Raw genomic sequence first — 23,151 nt, forward strand, 5'->3', positions numbered from 1 at the left:
GAGGGGAGTCGCTGGGGGCATGCCCTGGATGGGTTCTTCCCTCAGCCCCCTGCTCTCTCTGCTTCTTGGTCACCATGAGGGGAGCAATGCTTCTCCACCATGCCCTTCTGCCATGGTGTTCTGCCTCACCCTGGGCTCAGAGCAATGGAGTCCATCTACCGTGGACTAAACTTATAAAATTGGAGCTCAAAATAATTTTTTTCCCTCTAAGTTGTTCTTGTTAAGTATTTTGGTCACAACAATGATAAGCTGACTAACCCAGGGGTACCATGATGAACAGGAAGGACCTGTCCTGGTGTTTATAGAGCTTAAATTCAAACAGTTCATAAATAAGGAAACATGAACAGGATAATTTTAGGTGATGGTTTATTATAAGAAAGAGTTGAGAGTTCCTGGTGGATGGGGCAACCTTAGATTGGGCCTCTCTGCAGAAGGGGCTTTGTGGAGAGCTCTGAATCAGGAGGAAACCAGCCAGGCTGAGACTGGGGGGCAGAGCATCTGAAGGGTGGGACCGGCCCTTCCTGCAGACCTAGCAGCCCATGTGAGGGGCTGCAGCTGCAGGGCTGGGGCAGAGGAGCAGAATGTGCTGTCTGAGTGCTAAGCTCTCCTCTCCCTTGGTTTACAGACAGCTGTCATCAGTTATGACTACCTCACCTCCCTGAGGAGTGTTCCCTATGGCTCAGAGGAGTACTTGCAGCTGCGATCCAAGGTAAGGGACCAATGGGACCCGTCTGAGCCAGGTGGATAGGTCTGAAGTGACTGCACAGCCAGTAAGCTTCCTGTAGGCAGTTGGAGGTGGCAGAAGACAGACGGTACTGATGTGGGGACTATTTGCCATGTGGGGGTGTTGTAGTGCCTATCAGTATGGCTGCCAGACCTGCATCTGGCTGAGTCCCCTGGCTCTTAGCTAGGAGGTGCTTTGGGGGATGACTCAGGAGGGAGGTAGGCTCTGTCCCTGGGATAACTCAGCTGCTTCTAAACTGCTTTGTTAGGCAAAACCCAACTGAAAGAGGTCAGTTTGCTCCCTGTCCTCTGAGGACTTCTTAGGAGCCTCTTGGAGAAGTGGAGCTGTCAATCTCAGGATCTCTCTCCTCACTTGGAACCTGGGAGTTGACATAGATGTTTCATCTGGATACTCCAGAGAGTTGGGGGATCAAGTAAGAGGGATTTTGCAGGGAAGGAATGTAGGTTGAGCCTGAAGCCAAGCATACATACATTGCTCCCCCAGAGAGAGGTTTGGATAGATTTTCATATGTTTGTTCGGTGGTCTCCTTAGCTGGAATGCCCTCTTGCCCTTAGGAAATTACTAGTCCTCTTTCTGGACTGAGTTTGGATCTCCTCTCTATGATGCCTTCCTTCTCAGACATACTATATGGATGGGATAATTAATTTTTTAGTTTTTTTAACCATTTATTTTTTAGTTGTAGGTGGACACAATATTTTATTTTTATGTGGTGCTGAGAATCGAACCCAGTGCCTCACGCGTACTAGGCAAGCACTCTACCATTGAGCTACAGAGCCAGCCCAATTTTTAAATTTTTTATTTAAACTTTTCATTATGGAAATGAGAACCCTCCACAAGAGAAGAGAAAATAGTATAATAACCTCCTGTGGAACCGTGATCCAGCTTGAGAAATTATACTGTTTCATCTGTAAATGCTTCAGTATGCATCTCTAATAGATAAGAACCTTTAAAAACATAATCACAATACTGTGATCATACCTAACAAGATTAACAATTCTTTAATAGCCTCTAACAGCTAGTTCATGTTCAAAACTCCCTTGTCCCCCAAATACCTATTTTTTTAAATTTAATTTTTTCTTTTTAGTTATACATAAAATAGAGTAAATTTTTTGTTTCAGTCTGGATCCATACAAGGTACATGTTTTGCATTTGGTTGGCATTTCCTAAATCTTTTAAAGTCTATAACATTTCTTCTCCCTCCCTTATTTATTTATTTTTTTATATTTAGCTATTTGCTTATTGAAGAAGTTAGATAATTTATCATGTAGAATTTTCTGTATTCAAGATTTGGCCGATTGTATGCTCAAAGTGTTGTTTAATGGGAGGTACATATAAATGGCACACAATTCAAAATACACAATATTTGAAACAGACAAAATGACCCTTCTACCCTGGTTCTTCAGGTACCCAATTTTCCTGTCTGGAGGCAATCATTACTTCTTGAGTGTCTTTCTAGAGATATCTTCCTATTTTCATATAATCACTCTATCTTTATTCCTGCCACAGATGATAGTTGGTTACATGTCGTTCTCTCTCTTTAGATTGTTGGTTCCTTTGGTGAAGTTTTGGGCCTTTTCTTTTGTATGTTCTATCTTTAGCAATGATGCTTAGGACTGAGTCAATTTAATGTCTGGTTCAATGTCAGGTTATGCCCTGCTAGTTCCTTGCCTTTGGAGAAGCTCCAGAGAGAGTAAAAGGTTTGTAGTCAGAACACCTGAGTTTTCTGTGGCTTTGGGAGGGTCATCTAGCCTTTTGGAATGGCCCTTTCCCTTGTGTCTAAACTAGAGATCCTTATACCACTTACTGAGGATTATGTAGATAATGCTTGAGACAGTCCTTGCAAAATGTAAAGCCAATATGAAAACAAGTCTTATGTCTCAGAGGGTACTCTGTGGACAGAGACTCTTGTGCTGTATCTCCAGGTCTGCATTACTCGTGAGTACCCTGGACACAGCTGGTTCTCAGTAAAAGGTATAAAACAAATCAATGAATGAACTGTTATTTTTTTTTAAGCATCATGAATTGGTTGACTGTTTATATACTTTTTATGTGGTGCTGGGGATCGAACCTATGCCTCATGCATGCTAGGCAAGTGCTCTACTACTGAGCTATAACCCCAGCTCCAACTGTTGGTTTTATTGGAGCACTTAGGAGCTCCTGCCTTTGAGACTTAATGCCCTCTGCTCTTTCCTATCTCTTTTCTCCATCTAACCTTGGAACACACCAGAATGACATTCTGCAGAGAGGTCCCGGCCAAGACCCAGGCCAGGTCTCTGCCTTGGAGACTGTGCAGAGAGGGCAGTGCTGACTGTTGTGAAGACAGTTGGCTGTCAGTGTGTAGGTCACCTGAAAGACAGTGGTGCCACAGCTCCTGGAGAAATTGACAGCTTGGGGATGTGGTAAGGAAAGTGGAGCCTGGCATTTGACAAGAGGGCAGCACGTGGTGGCTGGATACACCAGATAACAGGGTATAGGCTGGTGTGCAGGAGTTGTGCCTGGGAAGGGGAAACTGGCTGGCATAAAAAAGAGCAGGAGTAGATACTGTGGGAGTGTTTTCTTCCATTGGGATGCTTATCCATTCTCATCATGGCTGATAAAAGAATGAGCAAAAGATAAAACATAATTATCTCACCTGTCAAGCATCTCCAAGTTCCAGGGTTTGTCACAGAGACAGGCAGTGACTTTGAGAAGCACTTTCAAGGTTGGCATTGGCGGATTGGGCTCTCGCTGATGTAGCTCTGCACTAGGAGGGTGGGGAGCCTACGTGAAGAAGTAGGTTCTAGGGGCACTGTGGCACTTTACTAACCCCCTGGGGGTTAGAAAAGGGGCTCAGGTGCTTTGGAGAACTAGATTTCTAATGCCCAGGATGCTCATAAACTGACTTGTGGGACCTGATCCATCCATAAAGCAGAAGGAGGTCATTGCCGGTGTAGATGTCCAGGCAGAGAATGGGAGGTTGCAGGATAGAGTTGATTCTGACCAAGGAGTTGAAATGGAGTGGACATTTTTAAATTTTGCAGGTGAGGATCCATTCTTATTGTGGGGAACAGCATCCAGAACTTCCTTTGGAGAATCAGCCTCTCTCATGTACACTATATCACATTTCAGTAGGATTCACCTCACTCTTGTTAGGCAGTTAATTAATTGGTAGATTTCATTCTGCTGGGCTCTAGAAATTGATGCAAGTTGGCATTTGAGCCAGTTTTGGCCAGTGAACATCAGGTCTAAGACTTTTTTTTTTTTTTTAAAGAATACCATCTCTCTCTTTTCTGTGGGGTTAATTGAAAGTATAGAATGTAGGCTTAGAGCTGCTGACAGTCTTGTCACTATGAAGGGAAAGCCCATCTATGAATGGAGCTGGTATTTCAAAGACAGTTGAGTCCCTAGATCTTCCTGAACCTGAAGCTGGACTACCACTATCCCCTACAGTTGTATCTGCCAGGAATTTCTTATTTTTTTGATTAAGGTAGTTTGGGTTTACCGTTAAATGCAAACAAATGAGTTCCAATAACTCTGGGGACTCTTGGAGAAGTATGCTGGATCTTGAAACATGATTAGAATTTTGATAGATCACAGAAGAACCAGTAACTCAAGAGAAGAAATAAAATTCAGGGTTGTGTCTGAACCATTTTGGACCTCGAGCTGGGTCCTTTAGCTCCTAGGTCATGGTCGAGCACCTCTGCTTCCTTAATTACAAAATAGTGGCAGTGACCTTTGCTCCATCTGAGTTTCTAAAAATGGAGAGGAGACAACTTATTGACTCAGACATTGTGGATCATTTACTCTGGAGATGAGATCCAGAAACATAGGGTTGCCTTGGTGGCTCCTTATCATTTAATGGACAAATTAATGTTTTTCTATTTCTCCCATTTATTCATTGGAAAAATTCTTCTATAAGAAAGAGCTTTCCTTTTTCCCCAGTTATTTAAATATTTTTATCTGGATGAACTCATGGGTATTTTTCATATTCCATAGGTTGTATATCCCAGATATAATCCAAAGAATCCTTACCCTTTATATCCAAAACAGTTGTTTATTTTGTTGCTCAGGTGGTTCCAACTTTGGTCATTGGGAGCTCCTTAGGTTGACTTCTATGTCCTTTTGGTGTGCTCCATGGTGTGGTGAGCACTGTATCACTTTCCGGAATCACAGGGTGTGCCAGGCTCGTCTTGTATTTTCCTTGCCTCAGCCTTGGAATCAGTCATGTTTCCAAGGAGCCCTGGTACCTGTTATTGGAGAATGGGAATTAGAAACCCAAACACGGAGGCTAGGGATGCTCGTTGCTGCCAGGATGCCATTTCAGGCTCTTCCTGGAACCAGAGTGAGGATCTCCATGCACGTGTGTGAACTCACACATACACGGGTATCCGTCTTTCTATTAAAAAGCCCCGAGTTCATACTTACATCTCCAATTCTAATCAACGCCACAGAGTCCTCGTTAGCTTTCTCTCTTTCCTTCTATGTTACTTCTTTCTTTGACAGTGAGAAACCGGCATCTTATTTATCTATAAAATATTGACTCATTCGTGTAACTCGGGTATACCCTGGGATGGCCAAGACCCCTGAGGCATACAGGGATAGAGAGTGACTTAAAAAGGGTGAGGATGGGCAAATTAAGGTGACGTTAAAGGGGAGTTTGGAAAGGAGGGGGTGATTGAAACACGTAGCATGGAGGACAAAGTGATTTTGGCTGACGTCGATGGGAAGACTTTGGGGATTGTCCACAATGAACAGAGATTATTTCAGTGTTCCTGAGGACTGGTGTGGGTGAGTGAGGGGGCATATTGACAAGTAGAATTAGGTCCCGCTCATGGAGGAACTTGAGGCTGGGCTTCGTAGCACAGAGGGGAGGGAATCATGGAAAATTCTCAAGTACAGTTTTATTAAGTTTTCAGTGAGTGAGGATGCTTAAAAGTATCAATTATTGAATAGTTTTTTAGCTTGTACTGTATGTCGGACCATGGGGGTGGGGAAAAGAGGAAGGGGGAAAGAGAGAGAGAAGAGAGAAGAAGAAGGAGGAGGAAGAGGAGGGTGGGGTAATGAATGGAGACTGATAATGAATGCCATTTCCTTCCTCAACCAAAGGGGTCTTTGACTACACTGTGACTGTGAAGCCTTTGGCTGAACTCAAATTCTTGTTACCAAGTAGGCCACCACTGGGTCCCTGTGGTGAGCTGCTTCAGGTCAGGGTTACGTGTGTGCGTCTTGTTGGTTACTACAGTACTTCACCTTTGAACTTGAGGAGGTAATGGTTCAATACCCCCTTCCCCCCCCCCCCCCCCCCCGCCTTGCTTGAGAAGCAGAACCCAGCAGATACAGAATGCTGGCAAGTGGAGGTCAGAATGTCAACTTTATTACTGATCAGTGCCTCGTCCGGAGCTTGTGGTCTGGGTCCGGATCAAGTGGGCTTGCTGAACTTCACCCCCAAACTTGACAGACTTTCTTAGTAGGCACAGGGTGTGGCTGGACAAGGCTCTCAGATGGCGGTAGCCTCTTAGGACAGGGGAGAACTGAACGCCAGAGCTCTGTGGTTAAGCAGATACCAAAGTGGGATCTGTTTCTTCTCCCAACTCAGCAAAAACCAATAGATTGTGCCCCCTCCCACAAAGAGTAGGGAGGGATGAGAGAGAGAGAGAGAGAGAGAGAGAGAGAGAGAGAGATCAGCAACACCAGGTCCCCAAAGGGACTCTCTCCACATGCTTTCATAACATTTGGGACAGGGGGTTCACCGGCAGCCCTGGTGAGGGGGAAGTAACCTCAGGTTTGGGTAAGAACCTTTCGTGCGCATCAGATTCTACTAAATTTTATCCTTGACCTTGGTTGCAGTGTACAATTTTGGGTTTGAGTAGGAGGCATTCATTTTGGCATTAGTGAAATGTGCACTTAGGGGGAGGGGTCAGATGCTGTCAACCTTTGGAACCATGGGATATGGTAGGGTGTGTGGGGGCAAAAGGAACTCCATTTCTGACCCTAGGATATGGGTCAGAGAAGGAGAGGAAGGGCTGAGGGGTGGTGCTGACTCTGTCTGCAGTGGCTCCTTTGAACTTGAGAAAGATCTCATGGGCATCCGCTAGCTGGTGCTTTAATGCACAGGCGTGGAACTGGAGTTCCAGGGAGGGCTTGCGATTTCTGTAGCCGCCCCTCTTATCCCATGCTTGATTTTTAACATTCAGGTCTTGCCCAGTCTCCTGTTCTTTGCACTTTCTGCTCGGCCATCTCCTTGTGTATCTGCTTACAACCTGGGGAAAAGCACCAGGTCAGGTAGAAAGTGGAGGCCAGGGTGCTGGGCTGCTGCCTGTGGTGGCCTTGGGAAGCAGAGGTGAGGAGGAAAGAAGACTCTAGAGCTTCCTTCTGGAAATTCCTTTCCTCATTTAATTATTCAGCCGAATAGTTAGTTCAACAAGCATTTCGCATTTATATTCCCCAATAGAGGGACTTGTAGCTCCTCCTAAGGAACTGGTAGAGCCCAGCTCTTTGTTTCAAGAAAGGACTTCAACTTTTCAGCTATGAAACAACCACCAGCTTTAACAATAACTCTCCTATCCCCCAGTGAAGGTATGGTAATTAGAAAAACAGTTTTAGCTGGGCATGGCTGTGCTCACCTCTGATCCCAGCTACTCGGGAGGCTGAGGTGGAAGGAAGGCAAGTTTGAGGCCCGTCTGGGCAATTTAGTGAGAATCTGTTTCAAAATAAGAAATGGAAAGGATTGGGAGGTGTAGCTCAGTGGTAAAGTACCCCTGGGTCCAATTCTGAGTACCCCTCAAACCCTGCCTCTGCCCCTCCCCCCCCCAAAAAAAAAGCCTGTAAGGATCTTTTTTTTTTTTTTTAAATTTTTTTATTTTTTTTATTGGTTGCTCACAACATTACAAAGCTCTTGACATATCATATTTCATACATTAGATTGAAGTGGGTTATGAACTCCCAATTTTACCCCAAATGCAGATTGCAGAATCACATTGGTTACACATCCACAATTTTACATAATGCCCAATTAGTAATTGTTGTATTCTGCTACCTTTCCTATCCCCTACTATCCCCCCTCCCCTCCCCTCCCATCTTCTCTCTACCCCATCTACTGTAATTCATTACTCTCCTTGTTTATTTTCCCATTCCCCTCACAACCTCTTATATGTAATTTTGTATAGCAATGAGGGTCTCCCTTCATTTCCATACAATTTCCCTTTACTCTTCCTTTCCCTCCCATCTCATGACTCTGTTTAATGTTAGTCTTTTCTTCCTGCTCTTCCTCCTTGCTCTGTTCATAGTTGCTCTCATTATATCAAAGAAGACATTTGGTATTTGTTTTTTAGGGATTGACTAGGTTCACTAAGCATAATCTGCTCTAGTGCCATCCATTTCCCTGCAAATTCTATGATTTTGTCATTTTTTATTGCTGCATAGTACTCCATTGTGAATAGATGCCACTTTTTTTTTTATCCATTCATCTATTGAAGGGCATCTGGGTTGGTTCCACAGTCTAGCTATTGTGAATTGTGCTGCTATGAACATCGATATGGCAGCATCCCTGTAGCATGCTCTTTTAAGGTCTTCAGGGAATAGTCCGAGAAGGGCAATAGCAGGGTCAAATGGTGGTTCCATTCCCAGTTTTCCCAGGAATCTCCAAACTGCTTTCCAAATTGGCCGCACCAATTTGCAGTCCCAGCAGCAATGTACAAGAGTACCCTTTTCTCCACATCCTCGCCAGCACTTGTTGTTGTTTGACTTCATAGTGGCTGCCAATCTTACTGGAGTGAGATGGTATCTTAGGGTGGTTTTGATTTGCATTTCTCTGACTGCTAGAGATGGTGAGCATTTTTTCATGTACTTGTTGATTGATTGTATATCCTCCTCTGAGAAGTGTCTGTTCAGATCCTTGGCCCATTTGTTGATTGGGTTATTTGTTATCTTATTATCTAATTTTTTGAGTTCTTTGTATACTCTGGATATTAGGGCTCTATCTGAAGTGTGAGGAGTAAAAATTTGTTCCCAGGATGTAGGCTCCCTATTTACCTCTCTTATTGTTTCTCTTGCTGAGAAAAAACTTTTTAGTTTAAGTAAGTCCCATTTGTTGATTCTTTTTTTTTTTCTTCTTTTTTTTTTTTATTGGTTGTTCAAAACATTACAGAGCTCAAGACATATCATCTTTCATACAATCGACTCAATTGGGTTTTGAACTCCCCAAATACATAATACAGACTCACTTCTGTTACATACTCACATTTTTACATAATGGCATATTAGTGACTGTTGTATTCTGCTACCTTTCCTATCCCCTACTATCCCCCCTCCCCTCCCCTCCCCTCCCATCTTCCCTCTCTACCTCCTCTGCTGTTGTTCAATTCTCTCCCCTTTTTTTCCCCCCACCCCCTTGCCCCTCATAACCTCTTATTATTTTGTGTATCACTGAAGGTCTCCTACCATTTCCATATGTTTTCCCTTCTCTCTTCCTTTCTCTCCCCCCATTCGTCTTAGTTTACTGTTAGTCTTTTCCTCATGCTCTTCCTTCCTGTTCTATTCTTAGTGGCTCTCTTTATATCAAAGAAGACATTTGACATTTGTTTTTTAGGGCTTGGCTAGCTTCACTTAGCATAATCTGCTCTAATGCCATCCATTTCCCTGCAAATTCTATGATTTTGTCGTTTCTTAGTGCTGCATAATACTCCATTGTGTATAGCTGCCACAATTTTTTTATCCACTCATCTATTGAAGGGCATCTAGGTTGGTTCCACAGTCTAGCTATTGTGAATTGTGCTGCTATAATCATTGATGTGGCCGTATCCGTATAGTGTGCTCTTTTAAGGTCCTCAGGGAATAGTCCAAGAAGGGCAATAGCTGGGTCAAATGGTGGATCCATTCCCAGCTTTCCCAGGAATCTCCATACTGCTTTCCAAATTGGCCTCACCATTTTGCAGTCCCACCAGCAGTGAACAAGTGTGCCCTTTTCCCCACATCCTCGCCAACACTTATTGTTGTTTGACTTCATAATGGCTGCCAATCTTACAGGAGTGAAATGGTATCTTAGGGTGGTTTTGATTTGCATTTCTCTGATTGCTAGAGATGTTGAGCATTTTCTCATGTGCTTGTGGATTGATTGTATGTCCTCCTCTGAGAAGTGTCTGTTCAGGTCCTTGGCCCATTTGTTGATTGGATTATTTGTTATCTTATTGTTTAATTTTTTGAGTTCTTTGTACATTCTGGATATTAGGGCTCTGTCTGAGGTGTGAGGGGTAAAAATTTGTTCCCAGGATGTAGGCTCTCTATTTACCTCTTTTACTGTTTCTCTTGCTGAGAAAAAACTTTTTAGTTTAAGTAGGTCCCATTTGTTTATTCGTGTCATTAACTCTTGGGCTACGGGCGTTCTATTAAGGAATTTGGAGCCCGACCCCACAATATGTAGATCGGAGCCAACTTTTTCTTCTATCAGATGCAGAGTCTCTGATTTGATATCAAGCTCCTTGATCCATTTAGAGTTAACTTTTGTGCATGGCGAGAGGAAGAGATTCAGTTTTATTTTTTTGCATATGGATTTCCAGTTTTCCCAACACCATTTGTTGAAGATGCTATCCTTCCTCCATTGCATGCTTTTAGCCCCTTTATCAAATATAAGATAGTTGTAACTTTGTGGATTAGTCTCTGTGTCCTCTATTCTATACCATTGGTCCACTCGCCTGTTTTGGTACCAGTACCATGCTGTTTTTGTCACTATTGCTCTGTAATATAGTTTGAAATCTGGTATCGCTATACCGCCTGATTCACACTTCCTGCTTAAAATTGCTTTTGCTATTCTGGGTCTTTTATTTTTCCATATGAATTTCATGATTGCTTTATCTATTTCTGCAAGAAATGCCATTGGGATTTTGATTGGCATTGCATTAAACCTATAGAGAACTTTTGGTAATATCGCCATTTTGATAATGTTAGTTCTGCCTATCCATGAACAGGGTATATTTTTCCATCTTCTAAGATCTTCTTCTACTTCTCTTTTTAGGGTTCTGTAGTTTTCATTGTATAAATCTTTCACCTCTTTTGTTAGGTTGATTCCCAAGTATTTTATTTTTTTGGAGGATATTGTGAATGGAGTGTTTTTCCTCATTTCTGTTTCAGAAGTTTTGTCGCTGATATACAGAAATGCCTTTGATTTATGCGTGTTGATTTTATATCCTGCCACTTTGCTGAATTCATTTATTAGTTCTAGTAGTTTCTTTGTAGACCCTTTTGGGTCTTCTAAGTATAGAATCATGTCATCTGAAAATAGTGATAATTTAAGTTCTTCTTTTCCTATTTTTATGCCTTTAATTTCTTTCGTCTGTCTAATTGCTCTGGCCAGTGTTTCGAGAACTATATTGAATAGAAGTGGTGATAGAGGGCATCCCTGTCTTGTTCCAGATTTTAGAGGGAATGCCTTCAATTTTTGTCCATTCAGAATGATGCTAGCCTGAGGCTTAGCATAGATAGCTTTTACAATGTCAAGGTACGTTCCTGTTATCCCTAGTTTTTCAAGTGTTTTGAACATAAAGGGATGCTGTACTTTGTCGAATGCTTTTTCTGCGTCTATTGAGATGATCATATGGTTCTTATCTTTAAGTCTATTGATGTGGTGAATAACATTTATTGATTTCCGTATATTGAACCAGCCTTGCATACCAGGGATGAATCCTACTTGATCATGGTGCACAATTTTTTTTGATGTGTTTTTGTATTCGATTCGCCAGAATTTTATTGAGGATTTTTGCATCTAGGTTCATTAGAGATATTGGTCTGTAGTTTTCTTTCTTTGAGGTGTCTTTGTCTGGTTTCGGAATCAGGGTGATGTTGGCCTCATAGAATGAATTTGGAAGAGCTCCCTCTTTTTCTATTTCCTGAAATAACTTGAAAAGTATTGGTATTAATTCTTCTTTAAAGGTTTTGTAAAACTCCGCTGTATACCCATCCGGTCCTGGGCTTTTCTTGGTTGGTAGTCTTTTGATGGCTTCTTCAATTTCATCCATTGATATTGGTCTGTTCAAATTGTGTGTATCCTCCTGACTCAGTCTGGGCAAATCATATGACTTAAGAAATTTATCGATGTCTTCACTATCTTCTATTTTATTGGAATATAGGTTTTCAAAATAATTTCTAATTGTCTTCTGTATTTCTGTAGCATCTGTTGTGATATTGCCTTTTTCATCCCGTATGTTAGTAATTTGAGTTCTCTCTCTTCTTCTCTTTGTTAGCATGGCTAAGGGTCTGTCGATCTTATTTATTTTTTCAAAGAACCAACTTTTAGTTTTGTTAATTTTTTCAATAGTTTCTTTTGTTTCAATTTCATTAATTTCTGCTCTGATTTTAATTATTTCTTGCCTTCTGCTGCATTTGCTGTTGTTTTGCTCTTCCTTTTCTAGGGCTTTGAGATGAAGTGTGAGCTTATTTATTTGTTGGTTTTTTCTTTTTTTGAGGAATGACCACCAGGCGATGAATTTTCCTCTTAAAACTGCTTTCATTGTGTCCCATAGATTCCGATATGTTGTGTCTGTATTTTCATTTATCTCTAAGAATTTTTTGATTTCCTCCTTTATGTCTTCTGTAACCCATTGATCATTCAGTAACATATTGTTCATTTTCCATGTGATGTAGGATTTTTCCTTCCTTCTTTTATCATTGATTTCCAGTTTCATTCCATTATGATCAGATAAAATGCATGGTATTATCTCCACCCCTTTATATTTACTGAGGGTTGCCGTGTGGCATAATATATGGTCTATTTTTGAGAAGGATCCATGTGCTGCTGAGAAAAAAGTATATCCACTTGATGATGGTTGATATATTCTATATATGTCAGTTAAGTCTAGGTTATTGATTGTGGTATTGAGTTCTATAGTTTCCTTATTCAACTTTTGTTTGGAGGATCTGTCCAATGGTGAGAGAGGTGTGTTGAAGTCACCCATAATTATTGTGTTGTGGTCTGTTTGATTCTTGAACTTGAGGAGAATTTGTTTTATGAATGTCGCAGCGCCATTATTTGGTGCATAAATATTGATAATTGTTATGTCTTGTTGGTGAATGGTTCCTTTTAACAGTATATAATGTCCTTCTTTATCCCTTTTGATTAACTTAGTCTTGAAGTCGATTTTATTCGATATGAGGATGGCCACCCCTGCTTGCTTACGAGGACCGTGTGCGTGGTATATTTTTTCCCATCCTTTCACCTTCAGCCTGTGTATGTCTTTTCCAATCAGATATGTCTCCTGGATGCAGCATATTGTTGGATTTGTTTTTTTAATCCATGATATCAGCCTATGTCACTTTATTGGAGAGTTTAAGCCATTAACATTTAGAGTTACTTTTGATATATGGTTTGTACTTCCATCCATGTTTGATTATTTATCCTTTTTTTAAAAAAAATATAGTTTGTTTCTCCATGATTATTTTTCCCCTCGCCCTCTGTCTTTACCGAGGCACTTCCCTCTGATGGTTTTGGTTATTGTTTTTCATTTCTTCCTCGTGTAGTGTTTTGCTCAAAATGCTTTGCAATGCTGGTTTTCTGGCTGCAAATTCTTTTAACTTTTGTTTATCATGAAAGATTTTTATTTCGTTGTCATACCTGAAGCTTAATTTTGCTGGATACAGAATTCTTGGTTGGCATCCATTGTCTTTCAGTGTTTGAAATACATTGTTCCATGACCTTCTTGCTTTCAGTGTCTGTGATGAAAAATCCGTTGTTAACCTTATTGGTTTACCCCTGAATGTAATCTGTCTCCTTTCTCTTGTAGCTTTTAATATTTTCTCTTTGTTCTGTATATTGGATATCTTCATAACAATGTGTCTTGGCGTTGGTCTACTGTGGTTTTGTGTGCTCGGTGTCCTGTATGCATCTTCAATTTGTATATCTGTTTCCTTTTTTATTTCTGGAAAGTTTTCTGTAATTATTTCATTCAGCAGGTTACTCATTCCCTTGGTTTGAATCTCTGTACCTTCTTTTATCCCGATGACTCGTAAGTTTGGTTTTTTTATGTTATCCCATAACTCTTGGATGTTTTTCTCGTGATTTTTTACCAGCCTTTCTGAGTTGCCTAGACTCTTTTCAAGATGAAATATTTTGTCTTCATTATCTGACGTTCTGGCTTCTACTTGCTCCACTCTGTTAGTGATATTCTCAATTGAGTTTTTAATTTGGTTTATACTTTCCTTCATTTCTAAGATTATGGTTTGATTCTTTTTTATAATCTCTGTCTCCTGATAAAGGTGCTTAACTTCTTCTTTTATCTGTTTGTGTAATACATTCTCAATGTGTTCTTTCGCTGCTTGAATTTGCTATCTCGTATCCTCTTTAAGGTTCCATTCCATCTGTCTAAGGTGTTCCTTGAGTTCTTTATATGACCATTTTTCTGATGACTCTAGGTCCTCCTGAATATTTAGGCTGTCCTGCATTGTTTGTACTCCTTTTCTTCCTTGCTTTTTGAAGCTGCTCATGTTACTTCTTGTTCTGTTTGACTGCTGAGTTACTGTTTACTCCTATAAATTTATTTGATGCTTGGGAGGAAAGGTATTAGAAGGGAAGGGAAAAAGTCACTAAAGAGAATGAGAGTAAGCAGGTAGAATTCAAGGAAGGGGGGATAAGATAATTGAAAAGAAATGAAAAGACAAAAGAAGAAAAAAATAGGAAATAAAAAAAGAAAAAAAATTTTTTAAATAATAAAAAAAATTAAAATTAAAATTGGAAGAAAAAAAATTTAAAAAAATTTGAAAAAAAAATTAAAAAAACAAGAAAGAAAAATGAAAATGAAAGAAAACCCGAAATCAAAATTAAAAAAAAAAAAAACTAATAAATGCAGTCTTAGAGTTTGATTAACTTCTCTTCCAGTAGGTAGCGCTGTGACCACCAGGCCAAGTTTCTCCTATCAATACGCGGAAACCAATCACTGTGCAGCAGCTCCTCCTCCCAGACTGGGCGAGTCTCCAATCCTGGGTGACTAGGGCGTCCTCTTGTGTCTAGTCACTTCCCCACTTTTCCTCTAGCCAGGTCCCTCTCACGGGTGCCGCTCACCACAATACTGGGTACACGCCAGGTCTGCTGCTCCCGGGAGCCCTGTTGTCATGAATGACTGGGCACACTCTTCCAGTTTGCCAATCCCTCAGTCCCTAAGTTTGTAGAGCTTGGGGCTGAGAATCCTCAGCGAATTTTACTGCCCCTCCGGTAGCCACACCCCCGGTAGCTGGTGCAAGAGACCTCAGCTGTCAGCACTGGTGGGAGCGGTAGTCCCGCGCCGCCTCTAATTCCCTCGGTGTTGCTACCGTGCTCACGGGAGAGCTGGGAGAGGCCCTTACAGGAGAGCTGAGATTGGCCCTTAAGGTTTCCCCGATGTGTGGAGAGGGAAGGCTAGTGAATTACACACCTGTAGCCGCCGGTTTCAATGAAGTTATCTCCTCCGCCGCAGTCTGATGACGTCAGTTGTCTGCCATGGTGGTATCTCTTGCAAATGGCGACAGTTCGTTTCCCTTTGCCGGGTGACCAATGCAACGGGTGGGTCCTTACTGTCTCTCCCAAGCCCCGTTTCAAACCTGTGGCCACTACCTATGAAGGCTCGGTTGGCATTTACCTCCGTAGGATCAGAAGGGCTGACCTGTTGTTTCAGCCGGATGGATTAGTGCTGAGTCACAGCTGTTTGTCTCGCATGTAAGGATCTTGTTCTGCAAAAAGGAACTGGTTCTTTAGGAATCGTCTCTGAACCTGGGAACTGTCCTGTCGAATCTAGGACTTTGCTTCATTCTTCTTCTTCTATCATCTGTTGCCTCAGCCAGCTTGAACGGAGCCTGCTGTGTGCCAGGTGCTGTGTGCCAGGTGCTGCGTGTGGGCTTCAGAAGGGGCAAAGGGAAATAAGACTTGTCATCTGCCCTCAAGTCGCCCGCAGTCCGGGCTGCGGGCTGGGAAGCAGGCATGGCGCGGCCAGCCTCTGAAGGACAGATTTGTCTTGGTGACAGCTCTGGTCTCTGTCTGGAGTCACAGCTTTGGACCCGATAGTAACTATCTCCCGGCCAGTAGGAACGTGAGTGGGAGCCCTGCTTGGGGTGGTGGGGTGCGTCCCAGGGTGGCCCCCTCTGGCCGTGGTTCTTCTGCATGTGCATTGTCCCTCGGAGGAAACAACTTTCAGTGGGTTTTCACACGCTGTGCCTCTCATCTTGCTGCTGTCGTTTGTCATCATGGGATGCTTGCCTGAGAGTGTTCTGCACAGAGGAGGAGGGGACTCGAGCCCTTGTCATGTGGGCCACTGGCTTCCTCAGAGTTTGTGATAATTTCTGCAGGGGCCTGAGCTGCATTGAATGTGCTCTCGTGGGGTCCCCTAAGGATCAGGCTTCTGGGATGAGAGAGGCAGTCTGTGAGTCGAGTCCAGCACCTCTGTTTTGGCTTCCTGGATACCCAAACCTTTCTGAGCCTTGCAAACCTGTGCAATTCTCTGCAGTGGCCTTTCTGATTCTGGGAGAGTTCTGTAGTGCCGGTCATGGGGCCTTGTGTGGTCTTGGTGGGGCCCACTGCCAGCAGCAGTGGTCATCCCAGGGGAAAATGTGTGGTGACTGGAGGTTGGGCTCACTGTGGTGGCTTCTCTGAAGGTCCCACATAACCAAGGAGAGGCCAGTTATCCTCTTGTTTGATCTAGACTTGTTAGCCTAGGGACTGTGGCTCATAACAGCATCATGTTTTGCAGATCTCCATATACCCTGTATTTTTAAGATGCCATACCTGTGCATACTTGTATTCTTTTTTTTTCATTTTAAAAAATCATTTATTTATTTATTTTACAGTAGAATGCATTTTGACAGATTGTGCACAAATGGAGCACAACTTCTCATTCCTCTGACTATATGTGGTTCAGAGTCGCTCCACTAGTGTAATCATACATGTATACAGGGTAATAATGTCTGTCTCTTCCTACTGACTTTCCCATCCCCACAACCCCATTCCTCCCCTGAATCTCCTCTTCACAAACCAAAGATCCTTCATTCTTCCCTATCACCCCACCCCACGATGGATCAGATCTACTTATCAGAGAAAACAATTGGCTTTTGTTTTTTGGGGGATTGGCTTATCTCAGTTGGCATGATATTCTCTATTTCCATTCATTTACCTGCACATGCCATAATTTCATTCTTCTTTAAGACCAAGTAATATTCCATTGTGTATATGTACCACATTTTCTTTATCCACCTGTATTCTTTATACCTAAGAAAAATGTATAAATAGTAATTCAGTGATCACCCTTGCATTTGCTGCCCAATTTTAGAAATAATACCTGACCTATATAATTTTAGCCCCTGGGTGGTATTTCCCTGACTCCAGCCTTCTTCCTACATGAGCATGAAGAAGCACTGTCTTGAATTTATTATCATAGCCACACACTCTCTATCACCAGATCTTCAGGTATTTCTATTTTTTTTATTCTGTTGATTTTCCCCTTTATTTGGTTTTGTTTCAAGCAAAATACCTGTGAAATTATAGGTTTGACAGTTCTTGCTCAGGCTATCTAATGCATATGCAAATAAGTGTTGTGGGTGCTGCCTGAAGTCACCTTTTGTACCCCTTTGCTTGCTGTTACTGGTTCAGAGCTGCATGTTGGGAACCAAGTCTGCACCGTCCGCAGCAGGCGCCAGGCTGGGCTCGGGCTCACACCTACCTTTGTCTTGATTTTTCCCCTGATGACTTTGGCCACGCTCTCCAGCTCTTCTCTGCCCTGGGCTTCCCCTGTTCATCTCCTTTACTGGTCCAGGCTCAGAGATGCCTGATAGGACAGGATTTGCTTCTACTGCTCTGAAGCAGTGATCCCTTTCTGAAGACCATGGTTATAATGAAACAAAACGTCCCTCTGGGTTTCTGCGATGGGGCTGTGGCTGCATCCTGGGTGTCTCTCCATCCTGATTGCCATGAATACTGCCCTCAGCCAGTTCCGTGTGTGTGTGTGTGTGTGTGTGTGTGTGTGTGTGTGTGTGTGTGTGTGTGTATCTGTAGCCCTCACCTCTGTGTTTTTCTTGTATGCATGGGGCTGGCTTCCTGCTGCCATAGGGCTGTTCCCCACCTGTCCCTGCCACCAGATTCTGTAGGGGGGGGTGCAAGAGGGCAGAGTGCTCTGCTCCCCAGAGTCAGTGCTGCACCCTGAGCTTAGCCTGCACCTAGTACACTTAGTGAGGCAGAGGCTGGAGAAACCCGACTTTCCCTTGCTCTTACCCATCTCAGAGCCTGTCCTAGACTAACTGTCATGAGCTTCTTGTTCCTGGTTGCTTTGCTGTTGAAAAACCCCTGTAGTTTCCCCATCAGCCTAGACTAGGTGCTTCTACCTCTACGAAGGAGAGTGAAGGGAAACAAGGTGAAGTGACATGATGAGGGATTCAGGGTGGACATGAGCAAGAACTTCCTTGTGGTTAAGGTAGCTTACGACTGGCATGGGTTAGTGAGGATATTGTGAACTCTGAATTCAGGAGAACCTCAGTGTCTGGCACAGAGGTGAGAATGTGACAGCACTCTGGTGGTTCTCAATCTGTCAGGCCATCAGTCACCTGGGAGCAGGATCCTGGACCCCATAGCTGGATGCACTATTAGTGATTCTGGGTTGAGGCCCGGAAAGTCATGGTTTTGAGGAGTAGCCAAGATGGCTTCTGATGCTAAGAACAAGTGTTTACATTTACTAGACAGTAATTAGAGGACAGCACTGGGCCAAGGACTCTGTATTATCTCTTTAACTTCACAACTACTCTATGGGTCAGCTACCATTGTGTCATCCCCATTCTACAGATGAAAAAACCAAGGCACATTTAAGTGATTTGTCCAGGAGTTCACAGCTAACCATGGGGTGTATTAGTTCCCTGTGATTGTCATGACAAGTCACCCCATTGGCTTACAATGGCAGACATGTAGTCTCCTATAGAGAAGGATTCTGGAGGCCAGAAATCTGAAATTAAACTACTGTTGGGGCCGCCCTATTTTGGGGGGTCTGTGGAAGAATCCTTTTTGTCTTCCGGCTTCTGGCAGATCCAGGCATTCCTTGCGGCTTGTTCTCTCCCACGTCTTCCTCCGTCTTCTCTTTCTGATGACACTTGTCATTGGTTTTAGGCCCACCTGGCTAATCCAGGATGGTCTCAAAGTTCTTAATGACATCTGCAAAGGCCCTTTTTCCCAATAAGGTCACAGTCGCAGGTTTCAGGGGTTAGGGCATGGGTAGATCTTTTTTGGGGTTGAACTTTTTTGGGGCAGATCTCGAGTTGAGTTGAACCCCATGTGGCGTGGCTCCTGCCCCTGCACTCATGACCACTGTGTTTCCCCCACTCACACCTCTGGACTGGGTGGCTCCTGGGCCTCCCCTAGGCCAGCCCATCCCCTCAGCCCTCTACCGTTTCTCCTGAAACCCTCTGGGCTAGTCATCTTTTGTGTGTGTGTGTGTGTGCTGGGGATTGGACTCAGGGGCACTCGACCACTGAGCCACGTCCCCAGCCCTATTTTGCATTTTATTTAGAGACAGGTTTCACCAAGTTGCTTAGCACCTTGCTTTTGCTGAGGTTGTCTTTGAACTCGTGATCCTCCTGCCTCAGCCTCCTGAGTCTCTGGAATTACAGGCCTGTGCCACCGTGCCTGGCTGGGCTCTTCATCTTGAACTCAAAAATTCTCAGACCTTAGTGTACTCAGGAGATCAGAGTTTCTGAGGACAACCTGCTGAGAGGAGATGTGTTCCTCTTGCCTCAGTGGCCACAACTCCACCATGGGAGTCGCGGGATGGCAGGAGTGGAGGAAAGGCCAGCTGGAACAGTGGCTTGATGGAAGGCCTCCGCAGGTGCCAGGGTGGTCGCAATGCCTGTTTGTGAACAGCACTCACCTAATAGCCTGCTCTTGATTTCCTGCTTCTCCCTGTCTTGGCCCCAACCTGCTATTTTCTACCAAATTAAAATCCACTCCTTGAATAAAATGACCTTCAGAGCTCTTGCCTGGTGTAGCAAGACTTTTTAAAAATAGACTTTTCCTTGTAGAATGTGAGACGTATGTCCAATGAGCAGAATAACTTCACTTAAATATACAAATACACTGTCGTCTGACAGCAGAAGTACATACGTGAGGCTGATTCCAGGCAAGGTGCTTTGGGAACTAGGGTGTAGCCTCTCCCCACCAATTTGCCTATAGGCCTCTCTTCCTCTCCAATTTTTGTTCGTAGGGAACAGATTCCCTCCCTACCATCAATGCAACGAAGAAGGCTTTCTCTATGCTGTGCCAAGCCACGGTGTGGAATATCTAAACCACCATTCACATATCCAGTTGATTCTCAACTACTTATTGAATGCCTACCATGTGCCGGCCACTGTGTGGAGTGCGGGGCACATAACAGCTTTTATTTGTGTGCATGGTGCTGGGGATTTCGAACCCAGAGCTTCATAGTTCTAGACAAGCACTCTATCCCTGAGCTACACCCCTAGCCCTATAATGGTCTATTTTTATGGGGACAAGAGACTACAGTTGATGGAACCAATAAGAACATCTGCATGAGGAGGGCAGGGTCTCAGTCTGTTTTGCCGGCTGCCAGATCTGTGCACTTAGGACAGTGGTACCTGAAGTGGGCTCAGTGTATGCTTTTAAGTGCATCAGTGAGGAAAGTAACAAGATCATTTCAGCTCTTGCTAAGCGCCCTGAAGAAGAGAAATGTAGCCATGGGGTCAAGAGCAGCTGACATGGGGCTGGGGAAGGGCTCTCTGATGTGAACGTTCTAGTTGAATCTGAAGGTAGTCGTCTAAGAACCAGCAAGTGAAAGGGGGGAGACTGCTGGAGGAGGAGGTGGGGCTGGCTGTGGAGTGTCCAGTGTCCAGTGCAAAATGAAAATGTGGCTCTGCTGGAAGTTGGGTTCCCTTCCTGTGGCCCTCCTGCCTCAACCCACAGAGAGGGGGTCTCTTAAGAGATTCTGGGATAAGCTCGGGTTCTAGATTGGGGTGGGTGAGAGTCCCTGCCCTGTTACCTTTTGAGCTTGCTGTGGTAATTCTAGCCATGGATGCGGTTGGAGGCCAAGTGGCACCTGTGTGACCCTGATCTTTCCCAGGCTTGAACCCAGACGCCCTGCTGGGATGAAGGGCAGTGGGAGAACACAGAGAGCTGCAGGGATCTCAGGGTGGGGTGGGGAGTCTGAGGGGAGCCAGGGTGCCTGGTGTGGGCATGGGGCAGCCAGGAACCCACAGAGGAGGAGGGCCTGCTTGGGAGCTGGGCTGAACTTCCCAGCGCTTGCTCTCCTGTCCCATCTGATTTCACTGAGAAAGCACCAGTCCAAAAATAAAATTAAGACTTTTAAGGCAGCTGCTGTGTTAGTTTCCTATAGCTGCTGTAATAAGTTATCACATATTAAATGACTTAAAGCAATAGACATTTATTATCTATATTACAGTTATAGAGGTCAGAAGTTTGAAGTGATTCTTCCTGGGATAAAATAAGGTGTCAGCAAGGCCATGTTCCTGGAGGAGATTTCATTTCTTTGTTTCTCTGGGTTCTAGAGGCTTGGCTTACCCTGTCACCCCACCTTATGCCCAATAGTACTTGGAATTGACCCTGGGGTGCTCTACCATGGAGCTATATTCCCAGTACTTTTTTTTTTTTAAAATATAAACATATGCCCAGTCCTTTTTATTTTTTTATTTTTTTTCATTTTGAGACAGGGGCTTGCTAAGTTGCTGAGGTTGGTCTTGAACTTGTGATCCTCCCGCCTCAGCCTCCTGAGTGGCTGGGATCACAAGTGGGTGCCACCACACCCAGCATCTTTCTGTCTATAAAGCCAGCAGCACCTCGCCCAGTCCTCACACTGTCATCTCTCTGGTCCCCTTATTCTGCCTTTCTCTTGAGCTGACAAGAGCCGTGGTGGTCACCAGGGCCTACCTGGGCCATCCAGGATAATCTTGCTATTTCAAGGTCATTTCATTGTTAGCAACCTAAATTTCTTCTGCAACCTGATTTTCTTTGTCATGAAAGGCAGCGTATCTGAGGGTTCCGGGGATTAGGAAGTGGGCATTTTAGGGGGACGGGAGCAGTGCTCTGACTTCCACAGTGATGGCAGAGCCTTAAACCACAAGTGTGGCCCTTTCCACGTGCGGGGCGGGGTCCTGGCAAGAGGGAACCGTGAGTCCAGAAGTCCTGGGGGGCAGTGAGCTGGGCTTGTTCAGGCTCCTGAAAGGAGGCCATGGCGACAGAGCAGAGTGAACAACAGGGCACGTGGCACAAGTCAAGAGAGGCTGGCATGGGCCGAGCGCAGCGTCTCCTGGGCCACAGTTGCAGGGTTGGGAACAGCGGGCTGGGATCTGCTGTCGGGTCTTTGGGAAAACAAAACCTCTATATGAAAAATTTCAAATGTAGTTAAGAAGCACAGAGAATAGAAAATATGATGAACTCCTACCTGGCACTTAGACCTAGGTGTGATGCCATAATTCTTTCTTTCATTTATTTATTATGGAAGAAGTTTGAAGTCAGTTGTGGAAATCACTGCATTTCACCTGTGATTTAAGAATACGTCAGTGATATTTTTGTAAGTAATCATAACATTATTATCACAATTAACAAAATGAACGAGAGTCCTTTGACTTCATCTAATTCCTGCATGTGGTCCGTTGTTCCCAAACGCTCTGCCCGTTCATCCGTCACAGTGCACCTGGACTTTGGGCCTATTCTGGCTCTTTCCAAGTAGAGAGGGGCCTCCTTGCCTGTACCTCTCAGGGATTTGTTTTCTGTCCCTTGCCACCAGCCCCCAAGAGCACAAGGCAGAGAGGAAACAAAGAAGCCTCCTGTCCCACGTCCGGGCCTGTGGCCTGAGCAAGCCGGAGAGGGGAAGGAAGGGAATCGGGCTGTCGGGATAGTTTATGCTGCTCATGGCCTTACATTTGTTTTTCTGGTCTGTAATTGCCATTCTAGAAATGCCCTCACTCTGTCAGCCACAGAGCAACTGTTGAGAACAAATTAATTATGCATCTTCTCAGTGCGTGTGATTGAGGGGCAGATGGAGGGAAGGGTTCTCTCAGCTTTTCTGGCTACTGAGTTCCTAAATGGAGGCTTTCCAGCCCAGAGAGTACGTGTCCTGGGCTCCCGTGGGCATCGGGTTTGTCTGTGTGGGGGTAGGCTTGCCCACTGACAGGCAGAGTCAGAAGTTGCCAGTAATAATGTTTTAATCCCTTGAATTTGCAGCCCGTTTGCTGTTTGCCGAGGATGAGCACAGTCACATTAACTCATTTGTTGGGATTTCAGGGATGCTGGAACAACTTCTTTGCTTAATACCTCCCTCAATCATTGTTGATTGCTTGTAATTCCACCATTAGAGAGTAATTCCTTTGGCCTAGAACTCTGTTCCCTAGTAAAATGCAAGTAACCCTGACAACTGTTTAGCCTGCTTTATTTATTCAGTTTTCTCAGCCACCAGCAACTGCCCTTCCTA

At 44.0% G+C, this 23,151-nt stretch overlaps 1 protein-coding gene across 4 annotated transcripts in view; it reads left to right on the top strand.

Annotated features, from left to right (window-relative positions):
- Positions 1–23,151, top strand: part of Adck1 (aarF domain containing kinase 1) — a 117,985-nt gene that overhangs the window by 15,346 nt on the left and 79,488 nt on the right. For 3 of the 4 annotated variants that reach the window (XM_078050610.1, XM_078050613.1, XM_078050611.1), the window contains exon 3: positions 626–709. The exons of the other annotated variant lie outside the window; for it this stretch is intronic. In XM_078050610.1, the coding sequence (XP_077906736.1) occupies positions 626–709 (84 nt within the window). The remainder of the gene's footprint in view (positions 1–625; positions 710–23,151) is intronic. 4 annotated transcript variants of the gene reach the window in all.

Source organism: Ictidomys tridecemlineatus, chromosome 5, assembly GCF_052094955.1.
Source record: "Ictidomys tridecemlineatus isolate mIctTri1 chromosome 5, mIctTri1.hap1, whole genome shotgun sequence".
NCBI classification, from domain to species: domain Eukaryota; kingdom Metazoa; phylum Chordata; class Mammalia; order Rodentia; family Sciuridae; genus Ictidomys; species Ictidomys tridecemlineatus.